We start from the raw sequence: 21,877 nt of genomic DNA, 5'->3' as shown, positions 1-21,877 counted from the left end.
TGTCAATCTTAATGCATTCTGGAAGCCCATTCGGCTTCTGAAACATTCAACAACCAAGGCTCAATGGGGCGGTCAAAGAGAAATGTGATCCAAGGGAAAAGGGAGAGAGGAGGGGAGGCTGAGGAGGGATGGTCCCCCAAATCTCTTGTGGGCGGGGGGGGGAGTGGCTGAGATCCAGGCGCATCCCGCCTCACCTCACGAAGGGGATGAGTCATCAAAGGCAGGGAGGGGAAGGAAGGGCGCACTTCCGTGCACCTCCATGGAAAGAGATGGGGCAGAGCCCTGATTCTGCTTCCAAAAGCTGGGAGCCTCCCTCTTGAATTCTGGGCTGGGGTTTTGGGCTCCTGCTCTGCCCTTAAGGAAGACAGAGGGAGGCAGTGATCCGGGGTTGTGGGAACTCGCGTCCAAAAAGAACCTGCGGGGACGTGGAAGGAAGATTGAGAGGAGAGAGCCCATCTTACCCCTGCCCCCACCCTGTCCTTAAAACGGAAATGGTTGGTGCGCAAAAGCGCATTTTGGTAAGGTTGCGAATTTAAGCTGCACTTTAACTTTTCACGGTTGGAATTTGGAAAAGAAGTGTGGCTTATATTTGGGCCAATACGGTAGCTGCCTTGTTTGATGCTTTCTGGGTGCCCCATAATCATATTATAAAGTTGTTGTGTTCTAGGTTATAAATCAAGAACCTCTAGGAGTTGTTTCTTTTTGTTTTCCAATGTGTTTCTGATTAATAATAATAATAAATGGTGTGGCACAAGCAATTTTTTTATTCTGAAAGTGTGGCCCAAAGAAAAACGTTTGAGAACCACTGCTTTAGACGAAAGGATCCTTGACAGAAATTGGCACCAGGGTCAAGTCCTCCTCCCTCTACTCATCTCCTTTGTGTGCCTGTTTCAAAATTTTAGTCCTGTTTTGTTTAAACCAGAGTTCCCTGGTTTAAAGGGAACTCTGGTTTTAAAAGACAGAGACTTGGAAAGTATCAAATGTCTTTTGGAAAACTGTTTATCTGTCTTAATTTTATTGTTGTACGCTGCAATGACATTTGTTAATGCTTATCAAAGTGTGGAAGTCAGGTATGGGTTAAGAGAGAAGTATGTGAGTCAAACACTCATTCTCAGCTTACTGAACCATGGTTTAATAAACCAGGCCTGTTATATCTGAAAGGGCTCATTGCACACATTTGACACACAAGGAACAGCATTTAGATCTAAACAGGAAGCACTTATTATTTCAGGTAGTTACAGAAAGTGGTCTTTTTAGAAAACATTGCAGGCAACCAGTGCTACACAAGCTACTACAATAAAACATGTTTTAGTACAAAACAAACGAGGCCAGCACAAAAATGTGGAAACCATCTTACAGGACGTGAACTAGAGGCACTATACCGACGATTCCCACTGTTAAAGTTCTCATCATACAGAGATGCCTACAATTAAAAAACAGAGTCAGAACAGTATTGGTAGATTTGGGAGGTTCAAAATACAGCAAGGTGCAAAATAAAAGAGACAAAGGAAATGGAAAGGAAGAAACAAAATAAATGTCAGTATCTCCTACAGTGTAGTACAAGCTGCATGCAAGGGAAGGATGCAGAAAACCCCCTGCAAACTAGTCGGAATGCATGCAGAATTAAAGTGAGGGATCCCACTCTTCACATCAGGAATGTTGCTGGGCACCTTGTGCTCCAGCTGCGTCTCTTTTAAACCCAGTACCCTGTAGGTATTGCACAACAATTCCTAAATGAATGGAAATCCTTTTACACAATTTCACGTTTGAAACAGTTTCAGAGGGAAAGAAACAAAGATTGCTTGGCTCACTGGTAGATTCCTGCATAGAACTGAATAGAAGGCAGAAGAGGTCAGGTTGGAGGCAGCATGAAGAGCAAATAAAGGTACCACGAGGGGATGGAAGCAGGAATATCGTCTTGAACACAACCTGAACTGAGGAGCCTAAGATGAGTGGCCTATTAAGGTTGCCTTACCGCAATATTTGCAGACTGGCTCCTTTCAACTCATATATTCAAAACAGGATCATTGTCAGTGTTGATTATTTATTTTTACTGATTCAAAGCCTAAGCGCTTTGTGTGGGCAGCAACATGTTTAAATAGACTTTTGTACTGAAAGACTTAAGGATACACATACACACACTCTCTCTCTCTCCTCCTTCAAGTAACTGCCTTCTCAGCTCCCAATTGTGGTGAGAATAAATTAAGAGTGTGGAAATTACAAACTCCATGCATTAAAAGAAAACAGTGACAGGTAAGCATAATGCGGGAATGAATGAATGAATGAATGAACACAGTACTATGAGCAGCAACACTGCACTACAACTTAGAGAGTTCGGCTTTCCTTGCAGGGTACCCAGTGATCAGTTTCTGTGCCTATCAAACTTATTTAATAACATCAGTAGTAGATAGGTAGCCGTGTTGGTCCAAGAACTAACTTAGTTGGTCTTTAAGGTGCTACTGGAAGGAATTTTTTTTTTTTTAATAACATCAGGAGCAAGTTACTAGAAACGTTATGGTTGCTGAATTAACCTTAAACACAGTGCATCCCCTCCTAAGAAAAATAAGTGCCGGAACTGAAGTTGCCACAGTAAGTTGCTGGGAAACTTGGGGCAGATGCTGGTTTGGCAACAGCTGCATTCACTGCCTGCAGAGGTGCTAAAAACTAAGGCAAGCTGTTTCCCTAGCTGGTTCAAGGATCACCCCTGGTTCTGGTGCAGGTCAAAGAAATGTGCCCTCACCTCCCTCTTTCTCTTAGATTTAGGCATCTGCTAGACCGGCTTGGAAGGGCCCTTGTGCAAACGGGTGTGCATGCGGGAAATGGTAGAGGCCTGCTTGGAAAGCTTAAAGCCCACCGCCACTCCATGGGAGACATATTGAAGAAAAGGAAATACAAGTTGGCCCCAGCTCATAGCACAGCTAGGAGCAGCTAGGAGCGAGGTGGAGTCATAGTCTTTTACAAAGTGTAGACTTGCATGCGCTGGCCAGTTTCTGTCTTGACTTGAAAGGTTCATTTGGGCTTCTCAGAAGTATGTAAAGGAAAGCGGGGGGTGGGGGGAGTGCTGACCCACAATGGTGCACACCTGAGAGGTGCCAGAACTGGGCTCCAGCTGAAACACACACCCCCACCCCCACTGTTTAAACATTAAACTTTGTAGAAGCCTCATAGATCTGTAAAGTTTGCATATACCAGCCGTTTGATTTCAATGCCAGCTTTCAGAACCTTTATCCTATTTTCAGCCTATAGTTTTTCCACTACTGCTCTATTTCACAAATGGGCAGAAGACCTAAATTACTCTGGACCCCGCTGTATTGAAAGTAGCGAGTTCTTACAGGGCAGCCAATTCCATATGGATAAAAACAATAGTTCTGAAGCAAACAAAGAATGCTGCCTTTAAATTAAAAAAAAGTGTGAGAGTGTCACAGCAGGCATTACCTGAGAAGAGTCCTGTGTGTGTGCGCGTGCGCGTGTGTACGCACAATGGGAATGACCCCAAAATGACACCTGCCACAATCCTTTGTTCCATGAGTTGCAGGTATTGTTAGTAAATAAGAGGAGCTAGTCACTTAACCTAATCAATTAGACATTATAGTACTAGTTAAGTATTATTTCTCTTTTGTGACTTGTAATTTAAATAGAACAACTTCATTTAATTATTAAAATAGCTTGAATATTTCAGCCTGTTTGTAGTAAATTTTGCTAAATTTGACTGCTTGGTTACATAATTTTAGTATTTGATTTGCCTTTAGGGTAAATTTACATACTATATTCAAAGAGTGAGCTAAGCTCACTGCTGTCATCATTCCTTCACTGTTTGCTGATTTATTGCCAAGATTCTTTGGTATTATGCTGAACTGGTGCCCTTTTATGATGCATAAATGCAACGGGAGTTGTCTTGAGGCATTTGGAAGTATCAGGATATGCAAGGGGATAATGCCATTGAAATGACTAATATTTAATTGCTCAGAAATGCTAGGTTCAAAACTGTGAATTACAGATGTTTCCCCATATTTGTTTTAAATGATCTGAGAAGCAAGTTTCTGGGCTTTTGTTCGTGGCCCCCTCCTTCCTGCGCCAGAGAAAAGGCTGCACTTTTCTAAGAGAAAATAAGTGATGGCAGAAGCTGCTGGATGAGGGCTGCTCCAAATCTGGTCTGCACCCATTCAGACATTATGAAAATAATCAAGTCTGCCCATTCAAATTAGCTATAAAAGTGACAACATAAAAACCTATCTTAAGCTTTAGCAAGGAAAATTAAAATGTTGTTTGTGCATATTCAAATAAATTAAATAAATAAAAATATGCTTCTGGCCACGGCCTTCGTAGTGAATATGAACACACAGAAAATTACTGTGTGGTAGATGGCACTTTAAATTCCAAACATTACACTCTTATGTAACTCTCTTAAAAACTTTCCTATTACAGTGGTACCTCGGGTTAAGTACTTAATTCATTCTGGAGGTCCGTTCTTAACCTGAAACTGTTCTTAGCCTGAAGCACCACTTTAGCTAATGGGGCCTCCTGCTGCTGCCGTGTCGCTGGAGCCCAATTTCTGTTCTCATGCTGAAGCAAAGTTCTTAACCTGAAGCACTATTTCTGGGTTAACGGAGTCTGTAACCTGAAGCGTATGTAACCTGAAGCGTATGTAACCCAAGGTACCACTGTATATGTGAATATGTTTGACAATTAAGTTGTGTTTAAATTAGGGCTGCCATAGCTTGAATAGCGGAAAAAGGACAACCCCAGCTGTTGCCAGTCCAAGCTGGGGAAAGAGGCACATGGGCACACAGGGCTGTCGCCACACCTGTGTGCCTCTTTCCCCAGCTCGGGCTGGCAGCGGCCACAGCATACACAGCAGTCCGGCACCCAAACCTGAGCTGCTGGCACCCAAGCCACGCACACCCAAGCCTGCACCTGACTCTGAGCCTGCACCACCCAAGCCAAAAAGCCAACTAAATATATTTTAAAAACCCAGAAAACCTTGGAACTTTACTTTAAAATGTAAAACTCTCCACGGATGGGCACGTTGGCCCACTAAAGAGGACATATCCGGGATTTCCCGGACGTATGGCAACCCTAGCTAAAATTGTAGCGCAAAGGAACAGCAGAAGTGGCAGGGAAGTACCATTTTTGCGGGGAGGTGGTGGAAGCAGAAGCTAACATACCATGTGGAATATTGAGGGGGATCCGCACCCTCCTTGAAATTTTTTTGGGGAAGCTCTCAGCCCACTGTCCTCCCCCATGGCACCCCTGGTTAGGAACTAGGGGATTTCCCCCCAATACATTTTCCAAAATTTAATACATACATCTGTCAATTCTTTTCATCTCATTTCTCCAGACTTCCCTATCCATCCCTCTATGGCTTTCTGCTTTGTCCTTGTTACACTTCATATCCATTTGATTCTATCCTAAGTGTTATTTACTGCTGCTCACGTATCTATCCCTACTTGGATATTTTTTTCCTGGCTGTTGTACCTCTTTAAATATTCTCCAAACTATTTCCACTTTTGCCTCACCAATCTCTCATCATGATTCCTTATCATTAGGATTTAACATTCCACCGAGTGTAGTACTGCAAAAAAAGGTCTGGTCATAAAACATTACAGTCAAACATGATTTGAACTGTCACAGAGACACTGCATGGAAGGGACAAATATAGCAGGAGGAAGAGGGTCTAATCTGGGGTGTGCTTCAAGGTTTTACAGCTTGCCTATGAAATGACCCCCCTCCCCGCCCCCCACTGTTATTTTGTTGGGACATCCCAACAATTTTAGCCTTTTTTTCTTTAAATGCAAAAGCTATGATGTTGTCTCTTTTTTCTTTTTTAACATTACATTGTAATGTCCCACCCAGCAGCTGGAAAACAGGCACAATTAGCAGACCGAAGTATTGTTAGCAGTTTCACAAGCAGCAACCGCAGGATTCTAGTGGGAGGGAAAGGGAAGATGAGCAGAACAGAGCTGACAGACACACCAAAGGCAAATGTGCATTCCATTCATAGAGATCACATGCTCAATGCACAGCACAAGTGACATGAACTGCAACAAGAAGATGTTTCTAAGACGTAACAAAACATGGTCAACATATGTGATATATGAAACAGATTCTACACAAAGGGAGAGCAAGAACCAACCCTGTAGCTTCTGGCTTCACTGTACAACAAGGAGGGCTGAGAACGACAAGGAACACAATCTGTTTTTAACGCACTTAGAAAATGAAGGGAGAAGGGAAATCTACTGCTTGTTCGCTGTGGAATTCCTTGTGCTGCTGTCAGTTACTACAATATATATGCTGTAGTGCAAGGTAAATCGGAATATGGCAGAGGTTGCCATTTCTGCTTAAATGGTCAAAAAGTCAAAGCCAAGTAAGAGTTAGATGGCAAGGTGAGCAACCTTATGCATATTACATACAGGAAGGGAGGATACTATTGCAAAAGCACAACACAATAATTGGGATGCAGACATTAATCACAGAGCATGAATTAAAACATCTAGGTACAAGAGACAAAAACAGCTATGATACTCCGGCTTCCGTCTCAGCTACAATACTGTAATGGCAAAGGAAGCTACCTTGACAACAAACATAAGAGGTAAACACATCAACTTATTGGGACACAGCTTTAAAAACACACTGAACTATTAAGAAAGTAGATTGATAAAACTAGCTATAAACCACCATGCAAAAGTAGCTTAATTAGAAAATTGGAGGTGACATTTTTGTAGAAGGCAAACATGTAGAAGTATCTCATAGAACATACAAAATTGTAGAGGCGGGGACACACACACTCTCACACACTACATGCAGGAAGGAAAAAACCAGAACTCTGACCAGGAAAAATGCATGTTACTTTCTGCATGCAAATTAGGCAAATTCAACCCCAGTGAAGGCTGTAAGGCTTTTAAATCAGTGATTTCTTTTTAATTCTACAATTAAAACATTTATCTCGTACTTCCCTCAGTGGCTTTCAGAATTGCTAAGGCAAATATGATGAGATCAAAAGGATGACTAAATGATTAAAAATGAATAAATGATTCAGGACAGAGGTAGGACAGAGTCGTATGCTGTCTGGAAACTAGCATTATATTTTACCTTTTTCAAGCAGAAGTGGAAATAAAGATTTAAAATGAAAACCAAGACGGCAGAGGGCCTTCTTGGTAGTGGCACCCTCCCCTGTGAAATGCCCTCTTGTCAGATGTCAATGAGATAAAGAATTACACAACTTTTAGAAGACATATGAAGGCAGTCCTGTATCAGGAGCTTTTTAATGCTTGGTTTTTTAAATTATGTTTTAGATATGCTGTAAGCCACCCGGAATGACTAGGGAAACCCAGCCAGATGGGCAGGGTATAAATATAATAATAATAATACAACTAACCTTGAGAATACTGGAGGTAAACAAAAGTATATGGAATCACTCATTTATCATAGCCTCTTAAATTAACAGGCTGAGGTTATACTGCCCAGGGGTAACTAAAGTGTTCAACAAAAATGGCAGGGAGGAAAACTGACAGACCCGGTTTCCATTTTGGGAAGAAGGTTGGGATTTGGAAGGAAAACCACTGCAAGGAAGACTAAGGTCAGAGTAGCAGGAAGCCTGCATAAATATAAAAAGTTTTAAAAACAAGAATGAAGAAGATGTCATTTATTCCAAATCAGAGTCCTCAGTGAACATATTATCTGCTGTACCCAGACTATGGGATCAGAAAGCATTTTGAATACCATGTTGCCCAAAACAATATTCTTGTGGAGTGAATAACTCTCATTCTGTTGGATAAGGTGGTGTCTATTTCAGAAAAGAAAGATGCCTATGTTTTAAATGCTGTTCCATGTAAAAGAATAACGAAAGTTTTTATCTACTCTAGTTTTCAGTACAGGGAACACCTATAATTTTCTTTATTATCCTCTCTCTCTGAGCACCTAGTTCATTTCAAGATGCAATTCTGAAACATAAAGAATGCAGGAAGATATATAAACAATATTCAACTATTGCTTATTAGCAAGTTATTTCTATTTAGACAAAAACCATGCAACCATGAGTTCAATAATATAGGCATTATGGGTACTCACCAACTTTCCTCTAAAAAATAGTCTTGCCTTTTCCAGGCATTGAGTCGTTCCTATCTTTCTAGCTATGAAACAGAACTAGACTGGTAAGAAAAGAGGCTTGCCTCCACTACCTGAACACTCCTTTACGTAGGTAGGACAAACCAGAATATTAGGATGAGCGACACACCCATTGCAGCTGAGAGAAGAAAAGTCATCCCAGCCTTGTTTGAAGAGTACACATCCATCTTTTCTTAGTTTTATTTTGGGAAGCAATATGTCAATGGCAGAATGGATCTCAAAAGGTTCAGTAGTCAGAATAAACACTGAATTAATTGGTAAACCTCCAAAGATATAATATATTCACTATAAAGCATTCTTGTTTCTCCAATCATTCCACAGAAACAATAGTATTAACCCTTTCTGTTTTATAGAAAGGATACCCTGCTCACACCCAATGGTGGTTTCATTGATATGAAAAGTTTATACTTGCTTGATATACGGCAGTCTTCCCCAAACTGGGGCTCTTCAGATGTTTTGGACTGAAGCTCCCATCAGCCCCAGTCAACACAACCAACAGTCAAGGAAGATTGGGGGGAGAGAGACCTCCAGGTTGGGGAAGGTTGGTGCAAGGGGTGTAAGTCAGTTAAGGGGTCACTGTTCAGAACTAATTTCCTGAAATACTATTTCCTATGCATTCCTTCAGAACAATCTTCCGAGAGTGGAAAGGGTACAAATTCATTTATTTAAACTAAACGTTCCCCCAAATTAGGTCTATTTCATTTTGAGATTCCTGCATTGCAGGGGCTTGAACTAGAAGGCCCTTAGGGTCCCTTCCAACTCTCTGATTCTGTGATTCATATAGCAACTTGGTTTCCCTTTTCTGATTCTTGGTTATATTATTATTCCATATTTGAATCAAATACAGCAATTCTAAGGTTGCTACAACTATTATTATCTGTACCATGTATCATGTATGCGTGTACTTGGCCTACTTAGAGAAGCTTCAATAAACAGTCTTCTTCCACATCATATTACAGTAACTCTTGTAGGACTAGTTGACAAAACTGGATGTGATGCATCTCACATCTTAAAAGGCTCAACGATTTTATGGCAGAGAACAGTATTAAACATTCCACCATTGTTTATCTCAACTTTAAAGATGAAACAAATTTTATCTGATCACTGTACCTGATCACTTGATGCCAACAGGTTTCTCACCCATAAGTAGTAGTAGTAGTAGTAGTAGTAGTAATAATAATAATAATAATAATAATAATAATAATAATAATTTATTATTTATACTCCACCCAATGAGTGGCTAACTTAAAGTATTTTTAATATACTGTGTTGGCAAGAAGGCTCTCATGAAGGACGGAGGGGGGAACCATCCAGTCTTCATGTGTGACTTCTCTGTATGGTACTTTTCTTCCACACTGTAGAATTGCTCCTACTAAGCTAGAATAATTTTTATGCAATATTGCATAAAATAATGAGTGACGCCAACAGGCCAACAATGAGTGACGCAAGATTGTCAAAGCTTGTTTTGCTTCTACAAAACCAGCCCAACTACACTGCGCATTCCAGTTGAAGTATACACCTTCTTACAGTCAGAGTCATCACATTAACAATTGCAGTGCTTCCTTAAATATTGTTGGTTGTGTGTAAAACAGATTTATAATCGTCTCCTCTTTGAACCAGCATCAAAGATTATTACTTACTACTAATCACTTCTTACATTTGTTTGGCTGGATTCTGAATTCATTTGCGCTCTTCGAAGTATTATGATTCCCCCATAGCTCTTTTTTTGCTTTGTTTGATCTTACTTTTTCATTCTTTTTTCTCCTCGGGGTATATAGACCTACCCAACTTGGCTGACTGCTTCATGCAACTGACAAAGTGGGGTTTGACAAAGGGAAGCTTTTGCCACCATACATCTGTTGTACCTTACAAGCTAACAAGACTTCATTGTTTTTGCATATTCTTAGTATATGTTATCACCAAAGAATAAGGGTGGTACATTAAGAAGCCTGCCTAATTATTGCTTTCATAACAAACAAAATATAAGAATTAAAAAATCTACTAACCCTACTAGATTTTCTACTCTGGGATGAACCATACATATCTTCTTCGTAACCATTTGTCTGTTGTAAGAGGGAAGGGGAGGGAGAGACAGAGAGAAAGGGGAGTAAAGAACTAAAACAGCCATATGAAATTCATTTTGAAGTAGCATGATAGAATTTGTCTATAAGAACACTAAACCAAACTTGAGAAGGAAGACAGATCCAGCCTAGGCTACCAGAAATTCAGAGTCACACCTCACAGCAAGATGCTATAAACAACAACAGTTTCTCATAATTCCTGTAAATCGGATAATTCTTTAGTTATGCATCTATTTTAACAAAGGCAACATAATATCAAAGAAAAAAGAAAATTATTAATTTCATGTTGTTGTTTACTAGGGAGAATAGATTGCCTGGAAAGAGTGAAGCAAGCAGAACACATGCATCTTTATTCACTGTTACAGACTTTGACATCATCTATTCAGTATCCCTCTAATAAACAAATTGTGTGACCATAATTCAATGTGCCCACCACAATTGTAGTAAACCCTTCTTATTTGATCATAGTCATTACCATTGGTAATAAACCTCTATATGAACTATGAGTGTGTTACAAACTATGAACATTGCACAAAATGATTTGGTCATATGCACTGATTACATTTTATCTTGCCCTTCCTCCAAGTAGTTCAGGGTATTATACAAAGAGAGAGTGACTGAATAAAAGTCACCAAAAAAAAATAATATCCTTCCAGTAGTACCTTAGAGAGCAACTAGGTTTGTTATTGTTATTAGTATGAGCTTTCATGTGCATGCACACTTCTTCAGATACACGAAAGCTCATACCAATAACAAACTTAGTTGGTCTCTAAGGTGCTACTGGAAGGATTTTTTTAAATTTGTTTTGACTACGGGAGACCAACACGGCTACCTACCTGTAACAAAAAGTCACCAAGTATGCATTATAGCTGAGTCGACATTTGAACACAGGTCTTCCTAATCTTAGGATAAGCACCTTAGTTACTACACAGCACTGACTGTATGGGGTCTTTGGAAGGGGACTTTTTCAAATTTAAACTACAATGGAGGCCCAAGATATATATTGTTCTAACAGAAAGTGATGTTTTTGAAGAAAGTACATTTATCATTCATTTGGAATATATTAATATATATCAAATAATGATTCGATCAGATATACTGTTACACCATTTTCAGTATAAAATGTCAGTTTGCATTTCTTAGTACAGAAAGCATTGATCTGATATGTAGAGATCTTTCCTATTCTAATTAATTCAAGAGGGTTCTGGAAGCTTCTCTGCGTAAGAAGAACAAGCAGACGGTTCCTGATGTTTGGTTCTTCCTTCAGAGAAGCGGAGTACAGCTGGTTTAAACTGGGTCTCTTATCTCTTTCTGTCAAGGTCATGCTGACTATAAAAGTAAGGCCAGAAGGAGCCTGGGCTCCACTTTCTCTATCTATCTATCTATCTATCTATCTATCTATCTATCTATCTATCTATCTCCCCTCCTCCCTCCCTCCCTCCCTCCCTCCCTTCTGGTGTTCTGTACACAGTATGCTTAGTGTTAAGGTTTAGACTTATTATAAGCTATTGTAAGTTTCAGTTAAGTCTGCCGCAACTGGATTTCTTATGGACAGGGCCAATCCTGAATGTATTGGATTTGTGACCATTATGTTAATCTGAATTCAGCAGCAGTAAAGCTCTGCTGGATGAAATTAAATTGCCTCTGGTCTATTCTTTGGGAATCCTGCAACGTGTTAAAGTTTTTACTCTGCTAACTATACGTTGGAATCTACTCTGGATCAATATTGAGTAGAATTCCATGACATTAAAAAAAAAGATTATTAGTATAGTTTTATTTTCACTAGCTTCATATAGAGCTGTGACCATTTTCTGGGATTATCCATGTCAGAACTCTGGCAAATGTATTCACTTTTAAGTAGACCATGATAATCTGCTATAAGCATAAAACAGAAATAAGTTTAATTGGTGTATGAAATGGAGAATTGACCAGGCTTTATTTGCAGAACTAAAGCCAACATGGCGGGGTGGGTAAGCGTTAAGTGTCATTCCTGGAGTAGGAAAGGCCACATGCAAATCCCCACAGAGCTATTAGATTCATGGGGTGACCTTGAGCCAGTTAGTCTCTCCTCCTTGCCTTATTCTCAGTGCTGTTGTGATGATAAAATACAGTGGGGAGGAAATCTATGTATACTACCCAGAGCTCCGGGGGGGGGGGGAAGGAGGTGGAACAGAACTATAACAGAGATGGGAAAATACTTTCTGCAGTTAGCCTGTACTGGCTAAAATATTGTAAATGATTTCTCTGCCCTTCCACAGCAGACTGCCTTTGCACCCAGAAAACCTACAGAGGCCTGGAACAGAGAGAAAAAATGTGTCACATCAACTCTTCTCTGTGTTACAAAGGAAACCCAGCATTTGAGCAATGCCTTACAAATCTTGCTCCTTCGATCAGAAGATGAAATGAGCATCACTACAAACACACAAGCCCTCCCCCACCCAATGAAGTAGCACTTGCAGTGGCTAATCAGAGAAGAATGTAAGTGACAGTACTTCTAATCGTATAATCATTACCTAGATAGGGCGCTGCTGTGCTGCAAGAAGGGAAGAAACTACTCAGCAGAGTGGGTGAAAAGCTATGCTCACTTCTCCATTCCTTAGCAGTTGCACTAAGGGGTAAGTAGTCACCCATGTTACTCGTGTTACCATTCTGCGAAACATGGGGACCTTTCAAAGCAAAATGCCAATAGATGACCACTTCTACTCAGCTATACGTCCTATTAAATTCAAGGGGTCTTACTCCCAGGTGTATGACAACAGCCTATTCTTCCTCCAAGCTGACAATAATATATTATAACATGAGTTGCTCTTCTCTCTCCCCATCATCTAACAATATGGCGCCACATTTTTCCTCTCAGATTATTATGGAAATACATGTTTTGAAAATAACGCATTTCCCCAGAAACACAATGTTATTCACATATCTATAGCACAAACATACTGCTAATATCACTTGTAAAATGCAGTCGTTTTTCAATCCCTCTTTTCACCTTCCATATGTTACTGTTCTCAGGGGAAGATAGAACCTTTGAATACATACTGTTTTGAAGTTCATCCTTTTGGTCCTCTCTGTCTCTAATCCAGTCTGAAGCAAGAGGAAGAATGCAGAATGAAAAGGCTTTCAATTCCCACTTCTCTCATATCCACAAATGAAATAGAAATTTGGCTCTTAGTGAAATCTTAGCATTTATGAATGCATGTACATGCTCAAAGGATTCAGGAACAATGTCACTGAGAAGATCTGCCCTTTTGCAAAACACAGGAATGCTCTCAAAAACCAGCTGATAAGAGTTCTATTATACTTGCCTACAAGGTTAATCAAACTATTTGACCAAACCACTGCGGCTAGGAAGTAAGCACAATGTCACAGTTCTCATGCTGCAACCACCGGCAGAGGAAGAGGAGTGCAGAGGGAGTGCACCGCCCCCGGCAGCGCGATCCCAGTGGGGTGCCATCGTGGCTGCCCCCCCCACGCTGGGCACCACGCCCCTGTGGACGGCACACCATGCCCCTGGGACACGCACCAACCCCGCCCCCGCCTGCTCTCCACCACCACCCCCCAGTGCTGGAGGATGAAGCTCTGCCACTGGCTGCAGCAGCACAATGAATCAAGTCTGGGTTGACAACAGGAGACAGGGGGAAAGGAACCCCTGAGTGACGTATGTGGCCAAGTTGACTGCAAGTTACTAATCACTACTTCAGCATGATTGCAACTTTAAGCTCCAAAGATCTGAGCTACTTCAATCTCAGCTGAATGCAAAATTTGAAATCTGTCATTATCCCAGCCATTAGAATCTCATCACATCTGATGACTCGCAAAATCAGGTTTTGATTCATATTCAAACATCTGTTTAAGATAAATAATTTCCAAGAAGACTTGGGGGTTGAAACATCATTCATCTAATTTAATTACAAGCCATGCTATTTGGATAATTTTGTAAGGAAAATGAAAAAGTCCAACAACTTAATGCTGACAGTCTCTCTTGCTATGTAAAAGTTCCAGGCTAAAATACAAGTGGGGAATCACCCCCTATAAACACAAACGTTTGAAATTTAAATTAAAAGCTATGCATTTTTTATTCACTGTAACATCAGGCAGATACAAATAATAATAGAAAAGGTGTCAGGTTTCCTAATAATTTTATACAGTGGAACCTTGGGTTGCAGATGTAATCCATGATGGAGGCACGTCCGCAACCCGCAGTGTTCGTAACCTGCAGCACTGCGTCTGTGCATGCGCATGACACAATTTAGCACTTCTGCATATGCGCAAGCGGCGAAACCCGGAGGTAACCCAAGGTACCACTGTAATCAACCAGGGATAAGGTTGATTGTACAAGAAGAGTTGCTATATAAATGGTGCAAAATATAGGCTGTTACACATGCATAAGATCACATTGAAATATACAGTGGTGCCCCACAAGACGAATGCCTCGCAAGACGAAAAACCCGCTAGACAAAAGGGTTTTCCGTTTTTCGATGCGCTTCGCAAGACGAATTTCCCTATGGGCTTGCTTTGCACGAGTCTTGCGATTTTTTTCGCTCCCCCCCTTTTTCTAAGCCGCTAAGCCGCTAATAGCCTTTTAGCCGCTAAGCCGCTAAGCCTTTAATAGCCGCTAAACCGCTAATAGCGCTAATCCGCTAAGCCGCTAATAGGGTTGCTTCGCAAGACGAAAAAACCGCTAGACGAAGAGACTCGCGGAACAGATTATTTTCGTCTTGCGAGGCACCACTGTAATTCCCCGCCATACTTAGAGAGCCCGACAGGCCTGTGTGACTCTCACTGATGCTTACTTTAATACAGGCTCAAGCAGACAAAAAATTCACAGCTTAGAATAAGGAAAGCTGGGAGACAGTGGGAAAAAGGCAATTATCAAACATCTAGGAATGGAAGATCAGAACCACCCATCTTAAGCAAATGCAGGAGACAATTCTGGCAATGTTTAGTCACTTAGTACTAACCCTTAGGCTTCCGCGGCTACCCACTGACATGCGCTCATCTTCATCTGAAGCCTACAGGGAAGCAAGTAAAGAGGACACCAGACAACCATTTAAAAAAGACGGAAATGCAACACTGAGTCAATAATCCAGGGAGAAGTTTTAATGATGAAATACAAGATAAGGTACCAAAACACTACACAGCCTAACATATATATGAAACATTCAGCAGGGAGGGAAAAAAACCCCAGCAAAATGAAATCCAAAAAAGGAGAAATATCTAAAGCATTATTAGCTTTTTATGTTCCTTGTAGTTATCTGAAAACATTTCAGTTTATGTGAAGGAGATACATAGAAGTTAATCTGTTTGTTTGTTTGTTTGTTTGTTTGTTCATTAAATTTATATACTGCCCTTCATCTGAAGATATCAGGGCAGTTTGCTTGATAAAAATACAGGATAAAAGAAGAAAATAAAGTTAGAACAAAAACCAATCAAAACAAAACAACCGCCCCCCAAAAAACCCACACATTTAAAATTCCATAGAATATTAATCAGCCAGAGGCTGGTTATAGAGAAATGTTTTTGCCTGCCAGCTAAAGATGTATAATGAAGGCACAGACAAACCTCCCTGGGAGAGCATTCCACAATTAGGAGCCACTGCAGAAAAGGCCTGGTCTCATGTTGCCCCCTCCGGACCTCTCATGGAGGAGGCACATGAAGAAGGGCCTCAGATGAGGATTTTAGGGTCTGGGTCAGTTCATATGAAGAGCGACGGTCCTTATGGTATACCACTACTAAGCTTTATAGTTCAAAACCAGGACTTTAAATTAGACCCAGAAACTAATTGGCTGCCAGTGTAGTCTGGCCAGGATCAGTGTAATATGCTCAAACCATCTTGCCCTGATGAGCAACCTGGCTGCTGAATTCTGCATCAGGTGAAGTTTCTAAACCATCTTCACTGAAGAATCTTCAGAGGCAGCCCCATGTATAACATGTTGCAGTAATCTAACTTAGAGGTTACCAGAGCAGACAACAGAAGTTAGGCTATCCCTGGTGCAGCTAGACCACCAGCCGAAGCCAATGGAAGGCACTCTGCGCCACTGAGGCCACCTGAGCATAGGCGCCAACTCTGAGGGGACCTGGGTTCTGGGGCACCCACAAAATTGTTACTGTGAGTGCCCAGCCGGTCAACCCAATGTGGCACGCATGCATGACCTCACACAGCATGCTGAGGCCCAACGTGGCCTGTTGCACCCTCCAAAAGCTCATTGCAGCTGCTGGAGGGTCCAACGGGGCCTGTTGCACCATGTGACGTCATGCGTGTGACGTCTGTGATGCGTGTGTGCGTATGCGCACTGGGCACTGGGTACCCACAATGTGGGGCGGAACCCAGCGTGCCTGCATCTGATCCTCAAGCGACAGCAAAGGATCCAGGAGTACCTCCAAGCTACTGGTAGCATTAAGCACATTTAAGATCCATGCAGACATAACGGTGGTTAAAATGAAGAACAGAGGGAACATGTATATGAAAGAGGAATGGTGATCCCATCCTGCTCCCAATTCATTCAATTAAAAAATAATCAATGTGGGGTTTTGTTTCAGCTAAATTTGCAGAGGTGCTCCATAAATCTCCACAAAGAAGATTAATTTTAGTCATTAATTTTTATTCATTACTTTTAAAATGAAAGTTCTAGCACAAAGTGCAAACAATACTGACCGAGGCATTTCTTCTGGATTTACGGGTGTAACGCTCACTATCTTCCTATCAAGGAGAAGGAAAGACAGAAGATAAAATGTAAGGGAGAAGCATGCATACAGAACTTTGAAAGAAAAATGTTAGGGTCAAGAACTCAGCAAGATTGCACCTGATGATGGAAAATGGTACTCAAAGATAATTCAGAGAAAATAGAAATAGGTATTTCACCATATCTAAAATCCATTGTTGTTCCAGACTCAGAAATCTATTGTGTATATGAAATCTCATGACATAATTATTCCTTTTGCAAACCCACTTCTATTCCTTAATATGCAACTGTGAGCTAAAGAATTCTATAAGCACATTCTAATTGTTCTGAGTTCATAGACTGAGAAGCTCGTTTTGGTACTTCTGTTTGTGGGGTACACTTTAACCTGTGCTGAGTTATAGTTATCTACATGGCCAGCAGTGATCAGCACTGTTTAGGGACCGGCTAAAGCTCAGTGGCGCTGTGGGCTAAAGCCTCAACGCCTAGGGCTTGCCGATCGAAAGGTCGGCGGTTCGAATCCCCGCGGCGGGGTGCGCTCCCGCTGTTCGGTCCCAGCGCCTGCCCACCTAGCAGTTCGAAAGTACCCCCGGGTGCAAGTAGATAAATAGGTACCGCTTACCAGCGGGAAGGTAAACGGCGTTCCGTGTGCGGCTCTGGCTCGCCAGAGCAGCGATGTCACGCTGGCCACGTGACCCGGAAGTGTCCCCGGACAGCGCTGGCCCCCGGCCAATAAATGTGAGATGGGCGCACAAACCCCACAGTCTGTCAAGACTGGCCCGTTCGGGCAGGGGTACCTTTACCTTTACCTAAAGCTCAGTGGCAGAGCATCCCTGGTCCCTGGCTCAATCTCCAAGTGGGACGAAGAAAGATTCCCAGGAGACTTGCTGCCAGTCAGTGCAAATAACGCTGAGCAACATGGGCCAAAGGCAGCTTTCTATATAGCCTCCTCACATTAAGCACATAGATGTCCCAGGAAGAAATGTACGAGGATTCTTGGGCAAAGTATCAACAATATGTTAACATTTCTCATACACCTCTCTTATTAATGTTTATGTTCATTAATATGTTTCCTCAAACCACCACCATGCAATTGTACCCATTATTCAATGGAGAGTAGTGGGAAACAGTGTAGAAGATTGATTATCGTGCTTGAGATTAAAGCACCTCCTGCTCCTGTGTGCCTGAAGGATGCCTCATGCCTCTCCCTTTTCTCACATCTCTAACAGTGATTGATAAATGGTTAGTGCATATAAGTCTGTACATGGAAACTAGAGGCTAATCGACAGGTATCAGCAACATTCTTCAGCAATATGACATGACATCCCAAAGAAATGCTTTGGATTTTAAAAATGGCAGGGTGGTTTCTGAGAGTTAGTACACCATATCAGTCTTCCAACTCTGAAAAATGTTTTAACAACTAGAGTTCAGGAATGAAAGTTCAGGTAGAGATAACAGTTATGCTACATAGTTTATTCAACATGATGGCCAGTTTTAGACAAATCTGGATTCTTAGACAAAGCCTACCATCCACTGCTCGATGTCGCCAAACTTTGTATCCAGACCATAATATTTCTATGAAAGAAAGAAGGTGGAAACTTAGATGAAAAAGTAAACTGCACAAGTTTATAGGCATGCCTACACCAAAGATTTTGCTTTAGTCAATAAAATACATTGATTTGGTTTGACCAAACCATTACTATAGACTTGGAGCTCAACTTTGCTTGACATGGCTAGAGTGTAGCTATACCAAGACTATGAAAGTCTCAAAAATTGGGCTTAGTCTGCAAATAGCCACTGACATTAATACTCACTGCCTTCCAATTAAGGCAAGAGGGTGACATATTTCAAGGATCAAAAAACCTCAAACATAATCAGTGAAGTTCAGAGTAACATCGATCACACAAATCTAGCAACTAACCTAGAGGTCAAATAGCCACAGCCTCCTCTGTAGCATAGGCATGCCCTTTAAAAAAACATCTGTACAGGGGTGAGCAACTTATTCAGCATCAAGAGTCTCAAAGGAAATGCAGCATGAGCTGAAGGCCCACAGTTAATATGCACACTGCATTCTCCACCCCCATAGGCCACTGTGGTACTCAATCTTAGCCAGAGCCTTTAAAAGTACGAAAATGCTTCAGGGACCCAGAAACTGGGAAACATGCAGTGAGCCTGTTTCTTCTACCAAGGTAGGATCAGCTCAAAGTATTCATTTACTTCTCTGATTCAAGTGTGCAGAAAAAGTATACCATAAAGTGAGAACAATATCTGTGTGGTAAGTTTATCAAGCACATAAAAGAACAGGCACTGTAGAAATATAATTGCAATACAGAAAAATCCACACCCACAGACTCACAATCTAAATAAGGTAAGATACAAGGATAATAGAAAATGGAGTCAGAGGAATTAAAGAAAGGAGGTGAGGCACCAAGTGCAAAGAAAAAGTCAGATGAGGGAGATGGAAACGTTTTGAGCAGTTTGAGAGGCAAAAAGAACATTCCAAATATCTATGAGGGCAAAATCTTAACAGTGGAGTGGTGCAGTTTAAAAATGGATGCATGAGAAAAAAATGAAGACAACAGGGTTTGGGTCAGAACCTGTAAAGCAAAAGAGGAGGGGGAGGATTACAGGAGGAGGATGGGAACAGTGAAGTCACAACATGTATTGTGAGTACTTTGCTTTCCACATTAAAGGGGAGCTTTAAAAGGAACTTATAGCAGTCTGGAGAGGCACAAGTCAGAAACATAATGCATCATTCTTTTTCTGCACATCTGAATCACCTCAGTCCAGACGATTTCAAGAAAGAGAGAAAGCAAATGAAGGGAAGGCGACGGCCCAATCTCCTTGATACCCCTCCCAGCACAAGAGAGCTCAGAAATTGCATGTCCCCTCCTCCCCTGCAAACAACACGTTGCCCACCCCTGCATGACAAGGGATCTCTGCAGCACCACACAGACAAAGGATCAAGCAAACGTGCTCATGCAAGACTGCAAGCCAGCCAGAGCGTCTCTTCTGAAGGCACTGAAGCATAAATTGCTTTCCACAAGGCAGATTCTCTGTTCAGAATGGCAGCACTGTTTAAAGTCAGTCCAGCAGTAATAGGTTGCTGAGCACTGTTAGCAGGGCATATTATTCCATAGAGAAAGAAGTGGAGAATGATGCAACAGGCCTGAATTTCTGACCCAGTTCAGTCAAGATTTATTATAAAGGAACATTTGAGCAAAAACAGTGGCTTCACACTTTGCTTGACTTAACTTTCAGGGGCAGGAATGAGGTAAATTTATTCTATGGGGATTTTTACAAATTGAGGGAACCCTCTGCTAAAAAGTCCTCTCTCTTGAAGGTTGATGGGTGCCATGAATAACAACTGCCCTGTATTGTTAAGAGGAAGATAAGCATTTCCATGCTAGGCAGAGCGACAATGGTGCTCTAATATTTAATAGACAGCTGCAAAGAAGAGACACTTCCTGACACACCAACTCCAGTAGAGATATTAAAACAGTTACTTATCTCTTAAGTAGATAAGTCACTCCTATTTCTTCTTGACACACTATTTAACAAGAAGCTCTGTTGGCTTACTGAAATGTGTTATTATATGCTTTCTATTTAGCTATTAGAGTGTTGCAGACTCCCTTAAAATGTATTTGGTTTTTTTTCAGCAACTGACCCCAGTTACTAATTTTATGCTTCTTACAAGGGTGAAATTTTACCCATTAATTGAAGTTCAAATTATGTAAAAATACTGAGTGAGGGCCAATGTAACATTAGCACAAGAAGATTGAGATTTAGCATTATTGCACAAGCAGTTGCACTTGGGGCAGTAGTACACAAAGCTTAACTGTCACAGTGTATAAGAATAGCAGTTGCATTAGGAGCTATGCAACAACTTTCACAAATAGAAGACACCCACTGGATTTGGCTGTTACACTACACAAAATGGGTCCCACTAGCAGTACGGCTGTTGCACCAAATCAGTAAGCAGGGCCGACAGAAGGCAGCCAATACTGAACAACCCATACTAACAATGTGCAAAACTTTTTATCCTATTCCTTTTATAGCGCCAGCCACCCCGTCCCCCATTCAGGGCGGTAGTGCCAGGAGGCGGGCGTGAAGCACTCCGTTCCAAATAGAAGCCGCACTTCAACTTTTCAGTCAGAATTTGGGGGGAAAGTACAGCTTATATTCGGGCCAATACGGTAAATCCCAATTGCAAAGATTTCCTATAGTTCCATCCACATCAAGAGCGTAGTGAATCTGGTTAGCCCAGAAGGCAATAAGCCATACGCTTCTCTTGAATGTGCGGTTTATGAGTTCAATGAAAACCAGTGTTCGAGACTCCCATTGTTCTAGGCGCATTTTGCGACTGGGAATTTCATTAGCGCAAGCAGTTTCTGAGCTCTGGGCACATTACTGCATCTAAGATTTCAGATTAAAACTGCCACTGGTGGAGTGGGAGGAGAAATTCCTGCCTGTTCGACTTCCAAGAAATCACTTCAGGGTAAGGCAAGCTGATGGGTTCTGCCTCTCAGCTCCCCTTACAGAATAGCAGTGTTTTGAGCAACCCTCAAAACCCTAAGAAGTTTAAGGTTTAAGGCTGGGGAAGAAAGGCTTCATTTTTTTTGCAGTCTTCAGATGAAGACTAGACCATGTGAAAAATGGACATAATATTTTAGCTGCAGTTCATTCATTTGCAGCTTTGTATTCTTGTTGTTGCGCCTATGACCTAGGTTTAAGGTGTCATTTAGCTCCTAGCTTTCATATCTCAGTTTCTAACACTGAATGAAACAAATTTATTTAAAAAGCAAGTGTTTCTGTGATGTCGGAGCAAGTGGTTTAGCACTAGTTTTCTTCTTTTTAAAACATTTACATGAACTTATAAGAGAATGTGCCACACATATTTCAACAACCCAATCAATTTTAAAGGAAACACTTTCAAAGTAACTCTGCACAGAGGGGAGTTGTTAGTGGGGAAGGATATGATTGGCATGAGCA

The 21,877-nt window shown here is 41.4% G+C and overlaps 1 protein-coding gene across 18 annotated transcripts in view; it reads right to left on the bottom strand.

Annotated features, from left to right (window-relative positions):
• The window catches only part of LRRFIP1 (LRR binding FLII interacting protein 1), a 107,786-nt gene that overhangs the window by 42,599 nt on the left and 43,310 nt on the right, over positions 1–21,877 (bottom strand). For 6 of the 18 annotated variants that reach the window (XM_082225938.1, XM_082225942.1, XM_082225925.1 and 3 more), the window contains 7 exons: positions 18,413–18,460; positions 16,861–16,905; positions 15,167–15,217; positions 13,245–13,289; positions 10,131–10,187; positions 7,514–7,594; positions 1,358–1,423 (listed from right to left, as the gene is read on the bottom strand). The exons of 4 other annotated variants lie outside the window; for them this stretch is intronic. In XM_082225938.1, coding sequence (XP_082082064.1) covers positions 1,358–1,423; positions 7,514–7,594; positions 10,131–10,187; positions 13,245–13,289; positions 15,167–15,217; positions 16,861–16,905; positions 18,413–18,460 — 393 coding nt within the window. The remainder of the gene's footprint in view (positions 1–1,357; positions 1,424–7,513; positions 7,595–10,130; positions 10,188–13,244; positions 13,290–15,166; positions 15,218–16,860; positions 16,906–18,412; positions 18,461–21,877) is intronic. 8 more of the 18 variants (XM_082225930.1, XM_082225932.1, XM_082225927.1 and 5 more) reach the window with 5 other exon arrangements.

This window comes from Podarcis vaucheri, assembly GCF_965113315.1.
Source record: "Podarcis vaucheri genome assembly, chromosome: 1".
Taxonomy (NCBI): domain Eukaryota; kingdom Metazoa; phylum Chordata; class Lepidosauria; order Squamata; family Lacertidae; genus Podarcis; species Podarcis vaucheri.
Note: the sequence above shows the minus strand (reverse complement) of the source record. Positions and strands in the feature narration are given on the sequence as shown.